This window comes from Lagopus leucura, unplaced genomic scaffold (genome assembly GCF_019238085.1).
Source record: "Lagopus leucura isolate 7727_CA_CO unplaced genomic scaffold, USGS_WTPT01 Super-Scaffold_100002, whole genome shotgun sequence".
Taxonomy (NCBI): Eukaryota; Metazoa; Chordata; class Aves; order Galliformes; family Phasianidae; genus Lagopus; species Lagopus leucura.
The window spans coordinates 82,065,388-82,087,328 of NW_024962263.1; the positions used below are offsets into that span (position 1 = coordinate 82,065,388).

Here is a 21,941-nt window from a genome sequence, read left to right on the forward strand (position 1 = left end):
CACAGTTTGCTCCAACACCGAGCCCTCTGCACACAAGAGAAGCCAAGTGTCACTGAGAGGGAGATAGCACTAACCGGGCTAGCTGGGCCCAGTAGATTCTCTGTAGTGGATGTAGTCTTAAGCTGGGTCTGTTGTTACTGACATATAAAATGTAAGGGAAAAAAATATTAGTTTGGGGAAAAAATGAGGCCAAAGTTCCAGAGGTGGCACAGAGGTGGGGAAATGCAGCACACTGCTTGCAGAAGTCACTGGGGTGCACAACATCAACCCTCCCACATCTGCAACAGAGGTTTTATTGTAAGTTTAGTGCTTATGGCAGGCTGTTTAAAAAATAATGATCATATATATGTTTATACATGTGTGTGCACATAAGTACATAGGCACTGCTGTTCGCTGCGTGAGACCCTCAAAAATTCAAATTATTTCCATGCATTTTCCTGGAGCATTATTCCTCAATGAGACAATCAGCAGTACTCACGGACTGTATCTGTATCTGTATCTGTGTATACACACAGTGTTGCAAGATGCAGCAACCCCAACACGTCACTGATGAGGCAGCCAACTCTGCTAGGGGTGTAGGGGAACAGACATAAAAGATGTAGGTGCCCTGTGAGGCTGAAAGTCCTACAGCAAAGCGCCTGATCAAACCTCCCCTGAAAGAGCTTCCCATGCCACGAAGACCAAGACAGCAACTCCCATAAGCAAACCCATTGCTTATAAACTAATTAAAATATTTTATCAGTCTCTGATTAACAGCATGTTTCAGAATTAGAGACCTACAGAGGCTGAATTTGGGTCGGGGCTGCTGGTTGTGTACACGCATTCCTTGTCTCAGAGCAGACACGCAATGACACCACAGCACCAATCGTCGCCCACCTGTGAAGGCAGAGGGTGAAGCAAGTTGCGTTAATGTGTCGAAGGGAGGGGGGAAATAAAGAGAGCAATGGATCAGCACAGCACGCCTTTGAAGGGAAAAGTAATACTGCAGTAATTTATAGAAGGGAGAGTTGGTGGGTGAGACAGCCGATCTCAGTGACATTCGGCCAGAAAACAAGGCTCGGTTGGGAAGAGCATCACTGCCACCTTCAGGACGGACGGGCTCTCTTTGCTGAGATGCAGCAGCTTTCCCCGGGCATCTTTTTATTTGTGCAATACCATAGAAAGCATTTCCTGCAGCTCCTGCCAATGTTCCATTTGTTGTTATTATGGGCACTCTGCAGGCTTGGTCCAATGCCTCTCTGCTTCTGAGTTTTGACACAGAGGAACAGAATCAGTTTCGAGTGTAAGCTTCAGGTTATGATGGAAGGGGCTGATCCAGCCCATGTCAGCACAATATTGCTCCCTAACAGGCAGCCCTCATCTTTTATTCAGTCTTGCTGCAAGATGCTTACAGTAGTGTAAGAGATGTGTCACAAAACTTTTGACACCGGCCACCATTCTTTCCCTTGGTTTTAAGCCGTATTTGTTTAGCCTGAGCACAGCTAGCCAGCTGGTGAGCACAGAACGCCCTCCTGGCCTGGGTCTCCAAGAGGCATCTGCCCAATCAGCTGTGGGTGCCCCATCCCTGGAGGTGCTCAGGACCAGGTGGGATGGGGTCCTGAGCAGCCTGAGCTGGTGGGGGGCAGCCCTGCACATGGCAGGGAGTCGGGGTGGGCTTTGATGTTCCTTCCATCCCAAACCTTCCTGTGATCCTACGACTTCAATCTCATTACCAGCTATTCTGGAGAAGCCTATTGCTAAATTCAGAATGCATCACCTTAAAAACAACGAGAATGCTAAAGATCATAAAGGCAATTGCTTACAAGCTGTGAAATAGCACAGTTAAGACTTACACATTACATAAGTTCAAGACTTTCTGCAAATGCACTCCTACCCTGTTAATTACTCCAGTGGTGATCAGGGATCACACAGGTGATTACACAGAATCAGCTTTATGTCACAACATCTCTTCCCACCCAGTAACTGGATGCACATCTCATGCCTTTTCATGTGATGGGTACATTTCCAGCCACACAAGATGAGCTGGATGAGCACATGGACTCTTTCCCCAAGCCTAGGCACCATGCTGTCCCTTCAGACAACATCTGAGCATCACTTCAATACATCCAATAGAAAGATGGGCCACTGAGCAGCACAGATGCATGCTTCCACCCGACCAGCTGTGACTTAGCACTGGACTGGACAGCTCTGACTGCAAAGCATGCCTTCCCCTCTCTGGCTCATTTCATAAAGCACATGGTTACCAGCTAAAAATAACCAAATAGAAGATAAACTTTAAAGGCCTGATCAGGGACATCCACCCGCAGCAGGAGCTTCTGCAGCTGTGGACATTGGTGCCTTGATGATTCGCTTTGGATGGTAACGGAGGGGAGAGCCTGTAGAGACATCTCTGGAGACTGCTGGCTCAAAAATTTGCCATCACTAACAAGGAATCACAAGACAGAAGCCAAGAATGGGCACAGCTCTCTGATATCCCACTCCAACACTACCAGCCACAGCACTTTGTGACTCCCTATGACATTTGGCAAATACCCATGGCCCCTGCAGCCTTGTGTTGCCTTGTGAATAAGGCTCAGGCATTAAGCACAGCATGCCCAGGGCAGGAACACACTTTATTTCTAGTGGACTGGTATATGGTGAAGACAACTGCAACTTCTGAGTTCTTCCAGCTCCTCTTGCACACACGGAAGTCCCAGAAGATACCCCTAGGTCTGTTCCTCAACAACCACTCCTACTCACGGGAGCACTGCAAGATAACAGCACCAAAGCTTTTCCATATACATTAGACAAATGTTTGTTGTTTGTGTTTTTTTTTTAACTGTTAACTAAAGGAAAATGAAGTTCACGTGTCACACAGAAATAGCAGTAGGGCAGTAATGGAAAGGTTGCAGGTGAAAGTGGCCTCATGAGCTCTAGGACCACCCGCACCGGGGACCTCATGGCCACAGTGCTGCAGAGCAAAAGACAGCACTGCTGCTTCTTGCCATCCAGGAGTTCCCCTTCAGTACAAGAGATAATTACATCAAAGTTAGAAGATATTAAAGGAAATAAATTGTGATGAAGAAAAAAGTGTTTTGCTTCCAGGTAGGGCTGCAGCAAATATTTTTTCTTTTTTAACCTTACAGCATTTCCAACAAAGCATACTAAAGCAAGGTGACAAGCAGCACTGCCTGAGTCAGCACTGCAAAATTGCTTTTCTAACAAGATACCTCTGTGCTGAACACCAGGAAACAAAACAATTTATTTTTTATTTTATTCTTTTCTTTTTGAGTGGTAGACAACAAGAAAGGAATAGAGAGTGAAGAGCTGTCCCTGAAGAATGGACATGAGGAAGTCTAAGCAATGTAATGTACCTTCTACAGGTATATCATATCAACCAGAAAAGGAAAGTCTAAGAAAGCATACCCTCTCCCCCCCCTAAACAGGCAGGATGATTATATGGAGAAGGCTGATGTTCTCATAAACTTTTTTGCCTCAGTCTTCATTGGTGGCTGCTCTTCACTCACCCCTGAAGCAAATGGGTTGGAAAGTGGGAACTGAGGGACCAATGTCCCTCTTACTGTACGCAAACATCAGGTTTGTGATCACCTGAGGAACTTGAGCATCCGTAATTCTATCCCAGAGTCCTGAGGGAACAGGTTGAAGTAGTTGCCAAGCCACTCTTGATGATATCAGAGAAGTCATGGCAGTCAGGTGAATCCCTCAGTGACTGAAAAAAAGCAAGTCACATCCATTATTAAGAAGGATAGAAAGTACGACCCAAGGAACTACCAATCTCACCTCAACTTGCTGATCTCACTACTGTGCCAGGGAAAGTCATCTAAGATATCCTCCTGGAAGCTATGCTAAGGTATATGGAAGAAAGGAAGGTGACATAGGATTCCAAGCATGGTTTTGCCACGGGCAAGTCGTGCCCGACCAACCTTATGGCATTCTACAATGGCACAAATACATCAGTAGACAAGCAAAGACCCACTGATGTCATTTATCTGGACTTCAGTGAGGCTTTAGACATGGTCCTCCACAATAAGCTTCTCTCCAAATTGGAAAGATAAAGGATTTGATAGGTGGACTGTAAGATGAACAAGGAACTGGTTGCAAGATCCTATCCAGAGAGTACTGGTCAGTAGCTCAATGTTCAGATGGAGATCGGTCACAAGTGGCCAGTGGTCTGTACTGGGACTGGACCAATGCCCTTTAATATCTTCATCAGTGAAATGGTCAGTGGAATCGAGTGCACCCTCAGCCAGTTTTTGAATGACACCAACATCTACCAAGTCCCCGTGCCTTGCTACCAGGCTACCACACACTGCCACTGAAATAACTGCAGCCCTCTGAAAACTTTAGTCTGCTGCCTGTCCTATGTTCAGGAAACTGCACCATACGAAGCAGGTGATCATCTGACTTTCCAAGTTTCCTTGTACTGCAGCTGCCACCAAAGGAGACCAGAACATTTCACTATTCAGACTCAAAAAACACAAAGGATCAGATTTTACGTGGCTAGATTTGTTCACTGAGTACAGCGTTTCTTATGTTTTAGTTTCCATGGATGTGATAAGCATGACTCGGCTCTTTTGTTTTACAAGAACAACAAAACCAACCTCCAGAACACTATTAGCAGTGAAGCAGGAGGAAAAAAAGACATTTCCCAGATCCACAGCACCAAGCAGGATGCCATCACCCAGTTTCAAACACCCCATGTGACAGCAATTCACTACGAAGTCACCTGTAAGCATACCACATTATGTTTGCATTATATGCCAGCATATATGCTGCCATTGCTTTATTTCTTGCTTTGCTAAACCCACATGGAGAGCCACTGCTGTTGATCAGCAAACAGACATTAGACTGAGCAGCACATCAGGAAAATGGGAAAAGGTATGGAAGAAGTTTGGGGACAGTAAAAAAGACCAAGATAAAGGCCACAAGCAAACAGTCCTGCAACAATAATGCAGGGTAACTCTACTTTGATATTAGAAGCTGTTTCAGATCAGAGTTGTTTCAACACACACTTTTGAAATTTGTACTAATTGCAAAATCAGAGAAGGCACTCAGGCTGTAAATTTACATGTGAGAGAACATAGCAATAATTCTTCAAGGTACTCAAAGAAAGAACATAAGGAAAGGGTCCACACAAAGCAGCTCCCAGGCAGCTGCACCAGCCTGTATCAGAGGAAAACAGCTAAGTAGAGCGAAGCATTTATCGAAGGCACCTCGTGCCAGCCATCCTAGTGCTCTCAGTCTCCAGGCTACGAAAAATTAAAACATGGGAGAAGATGAAAGAGTGCTTTTGCAAGGAACATGCAACTATGCTCAAGTATCAAACACCCAGCAGTGCTAGCCCAGAAACGTGAGCAGCTGATACCTCACGCAGCAAAGGCCTAATCTTCTTCTCTTGGAAGGCTCACATGGGGAGAAGCTCGCTGAGTTGCAGGCCGGCCAAACAGAAGGCATGCCAGCTGTAATCTCCTTTCTCAGCTGTGTACACAGAGAAACTGCAGAATGCAAACACTGGAGGAAAAAAAGGAAAGCTCCAATTATTCTCAGACCACAAGAACAACCATGTCTAAAAGCAGAGATATTGGCAGGACAGCAGAAAAGAAGAGCTGTCCAAAACAGTCAATGTAAGAAATTGTATTGTTTTCATCCATAGTCACCGAGGCAGACAAAGAAAAGGAAATCTATGTTGCTAGTCCTTCAATAACCAGTCTGGATTTTCTGTCAAATACCCAACTTATACTTAAAACTTAACCTTTGGAAAATACATTTTCTCTAAAAAGCTTTAAGAACAGGACACAACAACTGCTGTTCCTGCAATTATTAATTTTTTTTCCATAATGAGGTTGAGAAGAAACATCTTTTTCCCCCCATCAGCAACGAACTCAGGAGGCCAGTTACCCTTTCAGATACACACAATGGATAGTTGCATGCAGAGTTCAACATTCATGCAATTCTGGGAAATATATAATTCAAAAGAAATCAAACAAAGTTCTGTCCTATCTCAGACAGTTCCAACTATGACACTGCCAGAAGGATTAGAGAGTAGTACCAGGTCTAAGCAAGAGAATTTTATTCCTGTATGTAACACAGCACATGGTTTGCTTTCTCTTTAGGCGGGACTTCTAGAAAGAATCCTTTACATTAAAAAAAATGAAAAAAAAAATAAAAGGAAAATCTTTCCTGATGGTGCAGAAGTGTAACCACAAGGCATTCAGCATGGTCATACTGGTATGTTAAAGTTGGAGCAAGCAGGAAATTTACATCATTTGTCCAGCAAATAAAGCTGAGAGTGTTCTTGTTTGCCTGCAGGTTTTAAGACTCCTTTCCAGAATGCTGACAACTTGTTTTTAGCTTAATCACAAAACAGACAAGGTGCATTAATGCCCACTGATGCAAAACCATGCCATCTTTCAGAAGAATTCTCTCCAGCAGTTTTCATTTCTCGTTCCCCCATTCCAGCTTGATTTTCTTCACCAAGCCTTAACACTTATTTTGGAAAAAGACTGGACTAGCACCAAGGCAACATCATTTAGTATGTTCAGACAACTCAGAATTCACACACTGTTCCAATATCTACAGATTTGTAAAAGTTTACACTAGTATACACCGAAAGAGAAACTAATCTCCCCACCACAGGTATGGAAATAGCCAGACTGGTAGCCTGATCTGGAACATTATTCTGATGGCTGTGCAAGCCAGTATGGGCAGTCAAAATGCAGTTTCTTCAGCAATGACCACTGGGACCTACGTGGATTGGACAGTATTCTTCCCCTCTCAAAACCTGGTGACAAGGAATCAACAGGAAAGAAAGTAAGAGCCCTGAAATGTGCTAGGTTTAAGATCAGTGCACTAGACTCTAGTGGTTACTGGTAATGAAACAGCAAAGTTTTCACTATATAAAATCTATAAATTTATTTTTTGTAAAAATCCAAAGAGCACGAAGACATCTCACTCAAAATACTGGCAAATCAAACCACACTTAGAAAAATGAAAGCTGATTTTATTATCTTATCCACAGCCAATCATTTGACATGAACATGCATACGTAATTTTGCTACGCACACACCACAGTTTAACGTTAGTTATTAAAGGTTAAACATACAACATACATCCTTACAAAAATGAGTCAAAATGCAAACGTAACTTTTAAACAAAACTGTTTTTACTCATTTAAAAAAACCTTTGTGTTGGGTACCATTTTGTACAAACACAGTTAATTTAAACAAATCTGCTTTTAGTTTCCTCATGGTTCAACATGAAAATAAGCTGCAATAGAAAATGAAGTCATCAAGGGATTTTTAAATAGCAGAAGTAGGCAGTCTTGCCATGCAGAAGAAGCAATATTAAATATTAGTTTTTCAAAAAAAGAAAAAACCACAAGTTTAAAAATATTTAGTTCAAGTCACAAATCTTTCCCCAGTACAGAGAAATCCAAATACAACGCATAATTAGCTGCCACTTAGGATGGCTATTCTGAAATGTAGAAACTTTCCAGAATTGTAATTTTTGATTTGGCACAGAAAAGAAGTCTGAGCTTACTTAAGAACAAGAAAGTGATTTAAAAAAAAAAAAAAAAAAAAAAGGAAAACAGGAAGAGAGAAAAAAAAATACAAAGCAAGAATGAATGAGATAGTAGTTGCAATCACTAAAAAAAAAATCTGTGCATCTCAGTCATTGCAGAATACTGTCTGTCTACAGCAGGTGCGAGTTCCAGGTAATTGTTATTGCAACATGGATTTAATTTGCTTGGAGGTAGTCTCATCATTCAAATGCTTTGTTGTGTACCTAAGCAGAAATAAAAATCAAGTTTAGAAAAACACGAACTATTTTGTTTCGGTACAGACAGGCTGAGGCATAACTGAACAAACTGAGTTTATGCTATGGAAACCCCTACAGTCACTGATCTACACCTATTCCTGTTACCAAGAATAGATTTTCTCTTCTGGAAGTGCTTCTGTTATCAGATCTATACTCCAGCAGCCTTACACCAAGAAGAAATAAAAAAGCCTCAGGTGGATGGTGGCTCATTCTCATATGCCACTTCACAGCAAAGTCATGTGCAGTTGTGAAAGCCAGCTGTGAGCACTGATTGAGTTCATGGGCAACACCTCCAACTAAAACAATGCCTCTGAAATCTTTCTTCCCAACTTCCAATAACTAAACTGCTTAAAGATCCCTCAGAGGCAATGGCTTAATTCCCTGTTTACTTAGCTGTGCTAATGACATCTTTAAAAGGTACAGATACAAGTGTTTTCTCCTTTCTTTTCACTCAAAATTCTCTAGGGTATTTTTTTTTTATCACCACAAAAAACTTTGTCAGATCTTATTTTAAAGTACTGTGTACACTCCATATTGCAATCCGTGCACAGTTCCTTTCCCTGATCTTATTAGAGAATCTTATTCTGTAATTCAAATATTTAACGGGTTAAAATTAGCACTTTGACTGTGATCCGTAACTGCACTAATATTTTACATGTTCACTAGCAGAATATACAATGGCTTAGTTTTGAAAATCAGTATCAATATAGATTTCAGGACATTTTGGGAATATATAATTCCCACAAGAGCTCCAAGCTTTTCTAAAATCTAGAGAAGTTATTACACTTGGTATTTTGCCCATGTGAAAAAGCTGAACACGATTTAAATACTTATAAGAATTTAATTCCAAACAGCTGAGATCTTTCCAAAATCCATACTACCTTCCATCTGCTTTTAAGAGCCATGATTTACCTCTCAGAAAAGAAAACTTCCAACCCAAATCCTCCAAAAATCAAAGAGTCAGATTGACTTAATTTCTCATGACATCATCTTGAACCCCCTTCCACCACGCAGGCACACAGCAGCTCAGCATCACTAGTCAGCAATTCCAAATGTGATTTTAAAAAAGGATTTCAATATCTTACCGCAATGAATCGTCACATACATGAAAAACCTGGATTGTTGAAATATCTATGTATGCATGAAATGGGTTAGCGTGGCAAAATGTCAGCATGACAGCACAGCTCAAGTTCACAGAACTGAACACAATGGAGTGAGGACCTGAACAACGTTTTGTGTACTTTGCTGGGCAGAAAATAAATATTGTGTTTTCTCTTTAGAAACTTGTCTTCTTCTACTGATTACTGTCACAAAGACTGATTAATATCACAAGAGGTTTCAGAAATGAGTAACCAAACCATGTAGGCATGGAAACACTCAAAACTTTCCAACAGGTTTTTTTGCTCTCTTTGGCTAATAATCTGGAAAAAAACTTGCCCAATTAAACCACCTATAATACTATATTATTTCCCTTCTTACTACAGCTGGACATGAAGAAAAAGAAAATTAAAGCAGTTTCACTACTGATAAGAAAAAGCCAAATGAGCAACATTAACTAAAGCTTCCACATTTCAAATGCACAAATAGCCACACAGAATTATAGTTAACTTGTACTAATAAATAAGGTACAAAAAGCACATAAGCACAAAAGAGAGGCCTCCGCTTATCTATTATGTTTCATTTTATCTTGCAAATCCTCTGATGCTTGACATTAACATGAAGAACATGAAGAGATGTAACTGTATGACCAATAAGCAGTTTTTAGGCTTCTATAGTGAGTTACTTGCTCTTTTTCATCTCTCTAATTTATGCATTAACACTTGTCTTGTATATTCTACAGCAAATGCACTGATACTCGCGCTGCAAGTACCTCTTCATAAATACTTTGCAACAGCTTCTCGTATGTAAGTAGAAACTGCTCCTCTATCTACCCTGTATGTCTGAAGCTACCTGTGAAACATGAAAATTGCGTTAAATTACTCTCAGACTCTGCTAATAATACATAAAATCATTAACATTATCAAACCACACAGACAAGGATATGGCAATACTATCTTATTAGTCAACAGTTTTGCCTTCAGGTACAACTGCTGCTCTGTCACACACACCTTTTCACCCACTCTTACCCTGTGTGCAGCTGATGCATGTAAAAAGCTATCTTAGAGCAAATTTACAACATAGCCTCGAAAACACAGCAGCTTCTTCATGTGTCCATGTGTCCAAACACAATGGGAAAGAAGCCTGCAATAAACACATTCGCCTTTTACCTCCAGCACTAAACACTTCACTGCTGAAAGGAAGACCCTGGATAATTTCTGGAAATTTACGAAGATTTCAAATAAAGAAAAAAAGATTACCTGAGAGCATTGAGAAGGCCTTCTACACTGTTAGGAGGCTGGTCTTTAAGAACTTTGATGCATCCTTTCATCTAGGAGTCAAAAAAAGATGATTTTTTTCACACAAATACTTTGTAAGCTTACAGAAGTGTTATATATTATTTGCCACGGTGAGAAAATTACTTAAAAACTGCAAGAGTGCACTTCCTTGATACTGGAAAGGAATTAAGTTTTCAGTATTATGTTTTCTTATAACTGAATAACTCAGATCATTCAAAATCTGCTTATCTTTAGACAACACAAAATTGATGTGAAACTCTAATGTATCAATATTAAGAATAAGTAATTGTAAGCACAATCTTTGCCTACAATTGATTTACAGAGAACAATTCAATTCAGCTAGTGAAATAATGATAATGTGACAACTGGATAATACTCCATAACAAATAACCACTAAGCAGCATATGCTAACAGCATGCATTTCACAGACTGCTACCAAACAAACCAAGTTAGAGCTGAAGACTAGCAAAGAATGAAGCATTTCACAGGAGTGAGGAACAAGTCAGACGCCACCGTTGTTTTCAGTAGTTTTGATTTGTACCTTTCAACACAAATGACTGTTCACAAGTATTTCAAGTCACCACCCAAACTCCATCACATTTTTAATGGCTTGACAGTAACCACTATGTATGTAAACCACTATGTTTTAGATTTCTCACTGCTTACGCACTTGTTTTGTTCCCAGTTAACACTACCTTTTCTCTATCAAACCAAAAGGCACATCTGCTACTACTAAAATCCACACAGAAGAAAAAAAAACCCTACAAAACAGTTCAAATACTCAAAAGATTACTTAGTAACAAAAAACTTACATCAATTTTAGAAGTTTTGGCAAAAGCGCCCACCGGATGCACGTGGTCATAGAGTATGATGACACCCACCATTACTCTCAGACAGAATGATACTGTTTCCTCATTTGTAAACCTGCTTCTATATTCACTGTAATTGAAAAACAGGGAAAATTATTCAAACAAAATAAAGATAATCCCTAATAATGCCCAAAATAAGTTTAAAGAGAAAAACTATGCACTCTGCTTTGCTCTGGTGCATCCTCATCTTGAGTACTGACTGCAGTTTTGGGTACAACATAAGAAGGACTAAAACTATTAGTGTCCAAAAAAAGGCTGGAAAGATGGGGAAGGTTTTACAGGGCAAAACACGAGTAGCTGAAGTCTTATGGTATGTTCAGCCCAGAGGAGACTGAAGGGAGGTTTTGGTGCCCTACAGCTCTCCCACAAGGGGAATGGAGCAACAGGACCCAAGGAAATGGCCTGGATCTGCACTAGGGGTGGGTCTGGCTGGGTGTCAGGAAGAGGTTCTTCACCAGAGGGTGATCAGGCACGGAAGAGGCTGCCCGTGGCAGTGGTCTCATCCCCAAGCATCCAGAGTTGAAGGAGAGTTTGGACAACACTCTCAGACATAAGGTCTGAAATTTTGGGTGGTCCTTGCAGAACCAGAGGCTGGGCTCAATGATCCTTTTGAGTTCCTTCTAGAGCAGGATAGTCTATAAAATCCTGCCATAAATCCTCAGAGAAAGAACAGTTCTGAGAGTTTTCCTTTTTCCTTTCAGCAATCTGATCACAAAAGCAAATCCACTGCTTAGAAAGCAATAGCTGGAAGTTACAGATTCTCAAATCTAAAATAGCACCCTGTTGCTATGTTTCAAGCTTCTCCCTCCCTCAGAAAAACTTAAACAAAACACACCAACTTTCCTTTCAGCATGCCTTATCCTTTCTCCCTCTATACTCCCTAAAATGCAAGCAACTCAAACTTCTGATGTGGGGACAGGACGGAAATGAAAGCCCAATGGTACACTACTTTCTTGAGTGAGATGACCATTACAAAACAGAGTAATGGTATAAACGCAGGGAGATATTAATGTATTTCAAAACATATATACTGAGGTATTTGATCTGATCTTCTTTTAATTTGACAGTGTGCCTCTTGTCTGAAGAGTTTTACTACTGGGAAATGATTTCCATCACAGAAAAAATACAAAGGTCATTTTGACTTTGTTTATACTCCCAAAGCCTCCCAAATTTGGACTAGACTATAGACTGTCCTTATGCCTGAATTCATCTTATCCCCTGGCAAGGACACTGTAACTTTGTTACAGCCTTCAGCCAAGTCAACTTGCAAGGAGACACCATTAAGCACAGTTGCTGATAACCTCTCTTCTAGGAGGCCCTAGGCAATCATGCTCAAATGGTGTATTTTCCTGAATTATATATGAGAAAACCATTTATAAGTACCACCAAGAGGTTGTCTAGCTTTCATGGCTGTTCTATTTTAAAATATTAATTTGTTCAGAAAAGTAGACCATATGATTTGTGTGGCCAGCAAAATAAAACAAGTTAGTTTCATGTCAAGATTAACAACTAAGTTGGTAAAAAGATAACACCAAAATTCCTAGTTATTCAAATAGTTTTCCTCATTATGAATCACAAGTCACATCTAAAAACATGGATATGATTAATACACAATATTAGTACTATTAATACTCACGGGGTTTCCAGCATGACCCTACACACACTGGCCATGGTGCTTAAACAATCTGTAGTATTCTCTATTGGTAAATTTTTATTCTGCAAAAGAAGATAAACAGTTTTCAATTTTTGTAAAAGATTATCATATAAAACATAAATCAAGTCGCTGATCTGTTGGCATGGCAATATGGAGGATTAAAAAACTTCAGTACAACTATGGTAATATTCTTTTGCACAGTTCTGTTTTGTACTTTTGCTTTTGTTGTTCTAGGTATTAAATGTTACATTGAAAGCTGGCAACCTAAAGATTAAAGTCTACAAAATTGAAGCCTACCATATCTGTTTTGCTTGCAGAAATGCACCAGTGAGACTACTGATGCTTAGGAAGTTCTAAACGAAAAAAATCGAATCTGTTCTCTAAGGACAGTCTTCTGTAGCCAAATATGTGCAGCAGATGCATGTCTTTCTCTTCACAGAGTCACAGAATCACAGAACTGTAGGGGTTGGAAGGGACCTCCAGAGATCATCGAGTCCAACCCCCCTGCCAAAGCAGGTTCCCTACACCAGGTTGCACAGGTAGGCATCCAGGCAGGTCTTGAACATCTCCAGAGAAGGAGACTCCACCACCTCCTTGGGCAGCCTGTTTCAGCCTCTTCATTGAAGACTTACTGTTTCAGAAGAATATCTCAATCTCAAACATTTAACACGACAGGTAACTTTTCAAGGCATTTCAAGTGTAAAGAAGAATGAATAAAGAATTTATTGAAATAGGAATAAGACTTTGTATTAGTATTCTAACACATGTACTGTTTTTTAAATTAAAAATGGTGTATTCTATTTGAGACAAAACATAATTATCAAGTGTCCATCAGAACACAATCACTACAATTAAAGTATCATTGATATTTAGATACAGTGAAACAGGAATGCTTTACAACATTGGAATACTTTTCAGGATCCATTCTTTCATTAACCTTAGTTGACTTTAAACAGCAAAAGACAAGTGCCTTCAGAAGGAGAAAAAGAAGACACACTGCAATTCCCTCCCTATTTTTAGCACAAAATCAAAGTGTTTCCCCTGAACTTTTATGAAGTTTCTGATTCAAATACCAAAAAAAAGCAGGGCAGCATGGTATTCTAGGTATTACTAGAGGAAATCTTTCACTATCAGTGTTGTATTACTTCCTGCTTATTTTTTGCAATGCATCCACAAGGTGGCTAGCTGACACTGTTCACCTCTACAGCTTCTAAGAAGGGCACATCCTGTTTCTTGAGGTTCCAAAAAAACAAGTTGGATTTCTGGATACAAGAATAAGCCCGACAGTTCTGTTTTCAAAACAATGTCTGGCCCTGGAAAGCTTACGTACGCTATCCAACCCATAAATGTATACTCTTACCTCTGACACAAATTTTGTTGTAGCATCACTTAAAGTTTTCAACATCGGCGTTGCTTCAGCATAAAATAAAGACATTCTGTTTGCCAACTCGTTATTTACTTCATTTTCTCCTTCTGCCTAGAAAGCAGGAAAGAAGAATTCAGTTTTTCTTCATATGGAAAACTAGGTAGTAGCACAAGGTGACATTTCGTACCATCTAAAGGTTACCTACTGGGACATTATTAATCCTCATACGGCTCAGAGTTCTTCTGTAGTAGCTGAAGTCATTCTGTATAGCAGGATTTGTCATCTATGTAGATATGGAAGGAAAAGAGTTAAGACAAACTTCTCAAGAAAAATATAAAGACAAGATTTCATAAAATTTAGTACCAAGAAAAAGAAAATACTTAAATTCCTGAAATAAAAGACTTGTGACACTGTAAATAGAGATACATAGAAGAAATCTATCTTATTAAATATCAGATTTTTCAGAACAAGATCTAACAAGAAAAGGAGGAGGTTTTGTAATAGGAATTTGAAATTAATGGGTTGAAAAAGATGTTTATGTACGTTTGATTCCAAGGATCAGATCAATACATTGGTATTACATATTACGAGATAAGTTCTTTTCACATCAGTAAGAAAGTATGTGCCCAGCTATTAACAGTAACACCAGCACCATCCCAAAAGATGTACCAAATTCAAGAAGAATTTGAAGAAACACGACTAAGATGAACTCAAATGTAACAAGTGTCTAAAGATAACATTTCTTCTGTATTCCAGTTTAATCTAACTGTAGTTCATGTGAACAAGCCATCCATAGCAGACATTTGAATATTTCCTAAATGCTCTGTTCTAGAACAGAATGCGATCCAAACTTCACAGAGTTGTTTTCCTTTTCTAACCTACTTATAAAATTACACCAAGTTCTTACCTTGAGCTCATCAAATCGGAGGGTAAAGTGAAGAATTTCTGCGAACTGTTTAGCAAGAGCCTGCTCTCGCTCCAGGTGTTGTGTTGGTGAATATGGAGTGCTTGTCAGGGCTCCCAACAGACCTCTCAATCCTGCCTCTTAAAAGAGGAGAATGTTTCACATTATACAACTGCACCTGCTTCTTGTGCCTGATGCTCTACACACTAGACTTAAAATATCAATCTTCCAAAACACACGGCAATTAATGATAGACTTCGGGAATGGTTTCTATGTGTCAATTTTATCATATTTACTTACAAACCACTATGGAAACTATGCCCAATCAGCACTAATGACAGTGATGAAATGTTTTTCAAAAAGCTTTATTCCAGCTTTGTCAGCAACATGCAAGTTATCTTCAAGAAGGTAAACCAAAATTCGAGATTGATACCTATCACCAGAAGTCATGTTTTATTTGTCCGTTTTTAAGATAAACTCACACTCAATATCTTAGTGCCCTCCCAGGTTAACTACAGGGACAGGAGATGTCAAGTATACTCCTATCCTCTCTTCTCTCAGGTATCCACTGAAGTAAGTTTACTTTCACATGAAAAAGGTGGTATACAAAAAAAAGTGCATGGAAGGAACCTTGCAATAAGAACTTGTAACAAATGGTTGACCTGGATGTGATCTGTATTTCAAGTGTACAAACCTAATGAAGACAAAAAGTATGTTCATACCATTCAACTTACCTAGTCTTTGAGAAAATTCATAGAATTTCTTTAGTTTGCCTACTAATGGAACAACTGCTCCCCATGCCTTCTCTTGCAGTTTCTCATCATTGGGATGCTGTATTGCCTTATATTAGGAAAAAAAAGAGGAAAAGAGTATGTTTAGATAAAGAATATCTGAGACTTCACTGAAAAAAAATCTACGCAGGGTGACTGTTAAGAGAAGTAATCTAGCTTTCTAAATACTGAGGACTTTCTAGTAAAGAGATAACTGAAGACTAACCAAAGACTGTTCCAAAAAGCGCTAAACATTTGTGTTGAAAGTAAGTATCCAGCATAGAAAAGCAAAACAAAAAACACCTTGAGAAAGTATAAATAAATTGTTAAAATTACTCAGATTATGAAACTTTACATAATCAGATGTAGTTAATTGAAATCAACAACTTCACTTGCAAGCAAAGCAGTTCAGTGATCAAATTCTCTAATATTATCTATCACAAATTTCAGAAACGATGAAGAAAACAAACCACAATACATTCCCTATGAAATTCAGGCTAAATATTACAGTAGGGACATTGTGATACAATCAGAAACATAAAGATATGTCGTATGTCAGAACATTAAGGCATATATGTGTAGACCTCATCTTTACAGTAAGTTTTCAAGACAGGTAACACTTTGAATTCAATCTCTTCAAGTTTTTAAGACAGAAATAGGACTTTTCTGCAACTGAAATTTATCAAGAAAACAGAAATAAAAAAGTTTGTAACTCCCTAGCTCCCTTCTTCAGTCAAGTCCTTGACTCCAAAATCCATTTCAGTCAGCTCTGGGCTACAGGTTTTAGCACACTTCTTTCTGGCCCTTAGAAAGCTTCCTTCTGCTTTGTCTACCTCCTCTCAGCTGCAGGTCTCTTTCTGCACAGGAACTTCAGGCCTTGGTGCTGTGACACACATTACTGCCAGATCCTAGAGCCTCTGCTTGAACATGCTCTTTCTTTAAAGAAAGAAATAAGCTATCTCCCCTCCCAGGGCTGTGTGTTACACAATTACCATTATGAAACCTAACTTACCACTTCAGAGAGACTGAATAAAATCACATGGTACTTATGAGCTGAATAGCTATGAGTTTCTCCAATTTAGATGGAGCGCGCAGAGACTCGTGTCTAGTAAGGTTTCTCAAAGAACTCTACGGTGGGAATTCTCCTCACTTTAGGAGCAAAGCAGTCCCAACTCTTCCATCTGAACCAGAAGAAGAGGGAACTGAAAGACTATTTATTCTACTTTTCCTTTAAGTTAAGTAAGAATGGAGTGACATGCTGTTCAGAAACCGTTTCCATCCAAACACCTCCTTCCGTAAATAAAAGCCACTTTGAAGGTATTGAGAAGCCTTTCGCATTAGGATTCTCACACATCAGACTTTTCCAATCAGCACACAAAAAGATGTTGACATTATTTAACATTGCATTGAAGTCATGCCACGAGCTTGTCAAATGACTACTAACTTGGGAAAAGCTAACGTGGAAATATAAAGAAAACCAACTGCAACAATTCCATAAAACCTCTGAGAAGTGTGCTATTACACGTGTGCGTTAATACTGCTGAAACAAGTGACATCCATTTTGCTGTTAAAAGGAACATTCCAAAGGAGAATTTCAAGACAGCAATTTTAATAGGCAACATGCTCTGCCAAGACAGCTCCTGCAAGCAAAGTTAAATTCCAGTGGTACTGTTAGGATCAATGAACAATCACAGGCTGTGCACAATTGTAACGCTCTGGCTCACCTCTCGTATTTCATGGCCAGCTCCTCTATATGACTGCAAGTCTTCCAGTATTCCTTCTGCATCCTTTAACACTACATTCACCTGATTATAAATTTCCTTTTCAGATTCTGTAGGTTGGGCATCTAAACAGTAGAACATATTAAATATATATATATATATTTAACAACATAATGGAATTCAAGAGGCACACCATCACTTAGGGGACAAATTCTTCATACAACTCTAATTATTGCTATGTATTAGGAACACCAGAAGAGCGCAAATTGCATTTGTTTTAGTAATATTTTACCTTCTTTTAGCACCCCAAGAGATCCCCCTGGAGTCTACTCTGACTGATTTACTATTAGACTCAAAAAAGAAACATTGGCAGGATACCTTTATGAGTGCTGTGTAATGATAACTGATATTCACCATAGGGTACACTGCAAACTCTGTACAGTAAGGGACTTAGCATGCTCACTGCACATATACTAACAATGGAAATGAACACCTGAAGGTTATCTAGGATTACTGCATAAGCTTATTTTTCCTCTCTTCTGCCTCCCCTGTTTGTTATTGGTAGGGAAAAGAGCTGCTGTATCTTTTACTTCTATATAATTAATTCACAACACATTCTTTATTGCACTAATTGCAAAACCACAGTTGAGAAAAAGATCTAGATCTTTCTTTTTTTTTTTTTTTTTCCATTTAATTTTAAGGATACATTGTCTTACCAGCAGCACATTCGATTTTATTTCAGAAAGCTCTATATAGGTATGCATCTAAAGAAATGTCATTCAGTAGGAAGTATGTTTTGAGAAAACCAAGAGGCTTTAACGTTTAAACATAACCATTTCAGTATAAATATCTCAGACTTGTTTTACCTTATCTTTTAAAATTCTGATGAAAGCTCTAAAGATAGGTCCTCTTAGACTAATACAAAAAAGGTTAATTAACAAAGCTGTTAGTGCAGCTATTTACAAAAAAAAAAGTACATTCACCCATTTAAGTGGGCAAAATACGATATTAAATAAATATCAGGATATTGTAACTCAAGGGTTTTCAATAACAAAAGTCAAGGGATTTATTGTTACTACCCTTCTACAGGGACAAACAAAAGCTGTCTTATGGGCAATACAGCCTCATGATTTTATTCAGTTTAAAAAGCCCAGAAAAAATCTTTAATGAAAGTGATTTCTCTATGATCGATATATACAACACTCACTAATGGTGATGGAAGTCAGAGACATTAAGTTAAAAAAAAGAAAAAATCCCAATATGAGTGTTACACAATAGAAAATCATTATAAAGCAGAGTTTGCATTAGAAGAAATTAAGTTTCACATGCATTGCCTGTCTGGATTTTGTTTTAATTTTTGCATCATATTTCATAATTTTATGGTTCATCAGATAGACAGAGCAGGCATTATTAGCAAACATGCCCACGCAGATTTTGCAACAGTTTAACTGTGCTATTTTGAGAACCACCAAGAATTATCATGGGTAAAATTAAGCAGGTCACTCCTTTAAAAAAAAAAAAAAAGCATCTACAAGAGCACCACATTGATTAGGCATCGAGTAAAAGTGGCCAGTGCTTTTCGGATCATCACAAAGGTCACATTTATAATTTTGAAAGCTGCTGAAGACTGCTGTAAGAAATGAAGACAAAAAAAAATGAAGGAATATAGCAGACAGGTAAGCACAAGTTGACTGGCAGCAGTTCATGCACAAACATGAAACGCTATAGTGAAATACAGACTACAATGTGAAGCTCTGTAGCATTCCAGATTGTGTTGTTAAATAATGCAATCAAGACTTGCCACTTGGATTGTCTCACGCTGAGAACCCCTCTTGCCTTTTTAATTTTTCATGACATTTTTTCTTTACCCTCCCTACTAAGAACAGTCATTTTTCAGCACTGGGGGATGAGGGGCTGCACAGCAGAAGGGCTCACAAGAGCTCTTCCTTTTTTCAAAACCAGCAGACAAGCAGAACAGATGTGATACTGTGACCTTCCAAGTTATAATAAATGACAACCACCCTCTGAATACAAATTATGAAGTCTTTGCTGAGTAGCTGGCTATGTATGGCAACCCCTTTATCTCCACAACTCTGCTTCACTTTGGATGTAATCCAATTACTGTACCTTGTTTCCCTAGAATGTTTCAGGAAACCTAAACCAATGACTTTATTTGTTGGGGGGGTAAACATTTTTTTGTTTATAAGTAACAAACTCCTAGATCCACATTTTAAAATCCAGTAGACACTGGATTATTTCTTCTGGCACGTATCTTATTTTGGTACACTTTCAACAGACAAAACTATATCTTGTTTTGTCCCAACTAAGCTCCTCTCCCATCTGTAATTTTTCATTGCCAAGACATGCAATGAAGAGCTACATTTTTAGTTAGAGAACAGTGCAAATATAAAAAGTAAAGCCCATAGGACTGTGAAGTGAATGTAAAATAACTTAAGATGGATTAAGATGGGTTTCAAAAAATACAGTGTGGAAAAGCTTCAAGCTGTGGTGCAGCCTGGCTCAGAACAATTGGCCTATTGGCTTTGTAAGACACTGTACTGTGAAAATTTATAGATAAAAAGGGACAGCCTGACCTCTCCAGCGCCCCTGGAAACTCCAATAGATGGAGGGAGCATTTGCACACACTTGTATGTACGTGAGGACTCAAGCTGTGGGGACTTTATTTGAGTCACTGACTGTAAAACTTGTTTTCCTCACTATGGAGGACACGGACCAGGAATGATAGACGTGCTTCTGGAACTTGTCTCGATAACTGAGAATGAACAGCCAGCAATGCTGGGCATTCAAATGGCAACATGAAGGTGGTAACTTCAGGGATTCCCCCTTTCCTCTTACAGAGAATGTAAATTCATGTCACAACTGCATGACAATGCTTTACTTTTACCTGGCAAAAACTCCCATTACAAGAGCAAATAGAGCAAGCACAGCACAGCTTGCTGAGCGGTTTTGAGGTTTGACATCGTTGCCAAGGGAGCTAACCCCTGGTTATTCAGGGCAGCTTTCCCATCTTTAATCCAATAATAAGTGCAGACTGATGTCCTCTGAGCAAATGAGAAGTAAATTTCACATTTAATTAGAACATTGCACTGAATGCAACATACATTTAGAGTTCATAATGCTCACACAGTAACATGTTAAAGACAAGAGACTGGACTTAAGCAACGTACAAACGCTGCCATGTGAACTAAACGCTGTAAGAGTATGACAACGTGTTGCATGCTAAAAACACACATTTTGTGACTACTTAAAAGCATCCTGGTTGGCCTACAGAGTAAAGGAGGGACAGAAAATAAGAGTTGACAATTAATGTTGCTGTGTGGTATAAAACTGGTATTTTTCTCAGGGAAGAACACATTAATCCCAGAAACCAGATGGGATTCACCAACAGGGTAGAAATTCCAGCCTGCTAGAAATGAACAACCTGGTGTGGAGGGGGGTGACCCTGCAGAGGGATTGGAACTGGATGATCTTAAAGGACCCTTCCAACCCAAACCATTCTGTGATTCTATGAAATGATTTATGTGTCTCTACCATAAAGACTCAGGAACAAACTGTCTTTGTGGCTTCTCTGAAACCTAGCCAAGATTTTTGGAGGTAATGCAGAATACTTTTCATACTGTTAGCTTGAGATCACCACCTGCAAGCAAAAGTACTCTGCAGCTTAGCTACTATTCACACCAGTAAGTTTGAGAAGCATTGCACTGTGACAGCAGTGGCATCAATATAAGCTTCCCATGTTGTACCTGGCTGTTGAAGTGGCACTACAAAGATCTGAGTAGAATATTTAAAATAATTATTTGCTTCAAACAGCTGAATTGAATGACCAAAGAAAGCAGGAGCTTAACCTGCATTAATGCAGGGAAAAGCCCACAGCCCATTATATCATTTTTTTGTCTGCGTTCTGATAGCCAGTCACTGACATCACTGCAAACTAGCACCAAGCTAAATATCTGAAAGTCCTGGAAACCAATTTTAAATCTTTCTACATTCAGCACCTGTATTCCTATAAAGCTTTTCAGAGATTAGATTCTGTTGCTATGGTATTGTGCTAAGGAACATTTAACTGGTCTGCTCATTCCAAGGACATACCTGGATTCAAAAACAAAACATCTAGGCCTGTGTATTATTGAGCCAGGCAGGTAATACAGCATTGGGAATTTTGTTTTTAATACAGAGCTTACTTGCTCTTCCCCATAAAAACATAATCTTAAGTATCCCAAGATTAAGTGCCAAGTCTTGAAGAAAGATCTTGACTGTGTCAAAGTCAAGATTCTGTCAAGGCAAGCTATCTGAAATAGAGTAGAAAGAAGTATGGGTACATAGTACAGCAGCAGAAACACACATAGGACAGAGTTAAAAATGAATAAAGAACAGTCTAACAACTCAGCCACAGTGTAAGTCACTTAATTTGACTGCATGTAT

The 21,941-nt window shown here is 39.1% G+C and overlaps 1 protein-coding gene across 13 annotated transcripts in view; it reads right to left on the bottom strand.

Moving 5' to 3' along the window:
• Positions 1-6,979: 6,979 nt before the first annotated feature.
• The window catches only part of CYRIB (CYFIP related Rac1 interactor B), a 95,526-nt gene continuing 80,564 nt past the window's right edge, over positions 6,980-21,941 (bottom strand). For all 13 annotated transcript variants that reach the window (XM_042869207.1, XM_042869215.1, XM_042869206.1 and 10 more), the window contains 9 exons: positions 17,502-17,623; positions 15,742-15,847; positions 15,011-15,147; positions 14,309-14,386; positions 14,098-14,214; positions 12,720-12,799; positions 11,027-11,153; positions 10,176-10,246; positions 6,980-7,785 (listed from right to left, as the gene is read on the bottom strand). In XM_042869207.1, the coding sequence (XP_042725141.1) occupies positions 7,722-7,785; positions 10,176-10,246; positions 11,027-11,153; positions 12,720-12,799; positions 14,098-14,214; positions 14,309-14,386; positions 15,011-15,147; positions 15,742-15,847; positions 17,502-17,623 (902 nt within the window). In that variant the 3' untranslated portion in view covers positions 6,980-7,721. The remainder of the gene's footprint in view (positions 7,786-10,175; positions 10,247-11,026; positions 11,154-12,719; positions 12,800-14,097; positions 14,215-14,308; positions 14,387-15,010; positions 15,148-15,741; positions 15,848-17,501; positions 17,624-21,941) is intronic.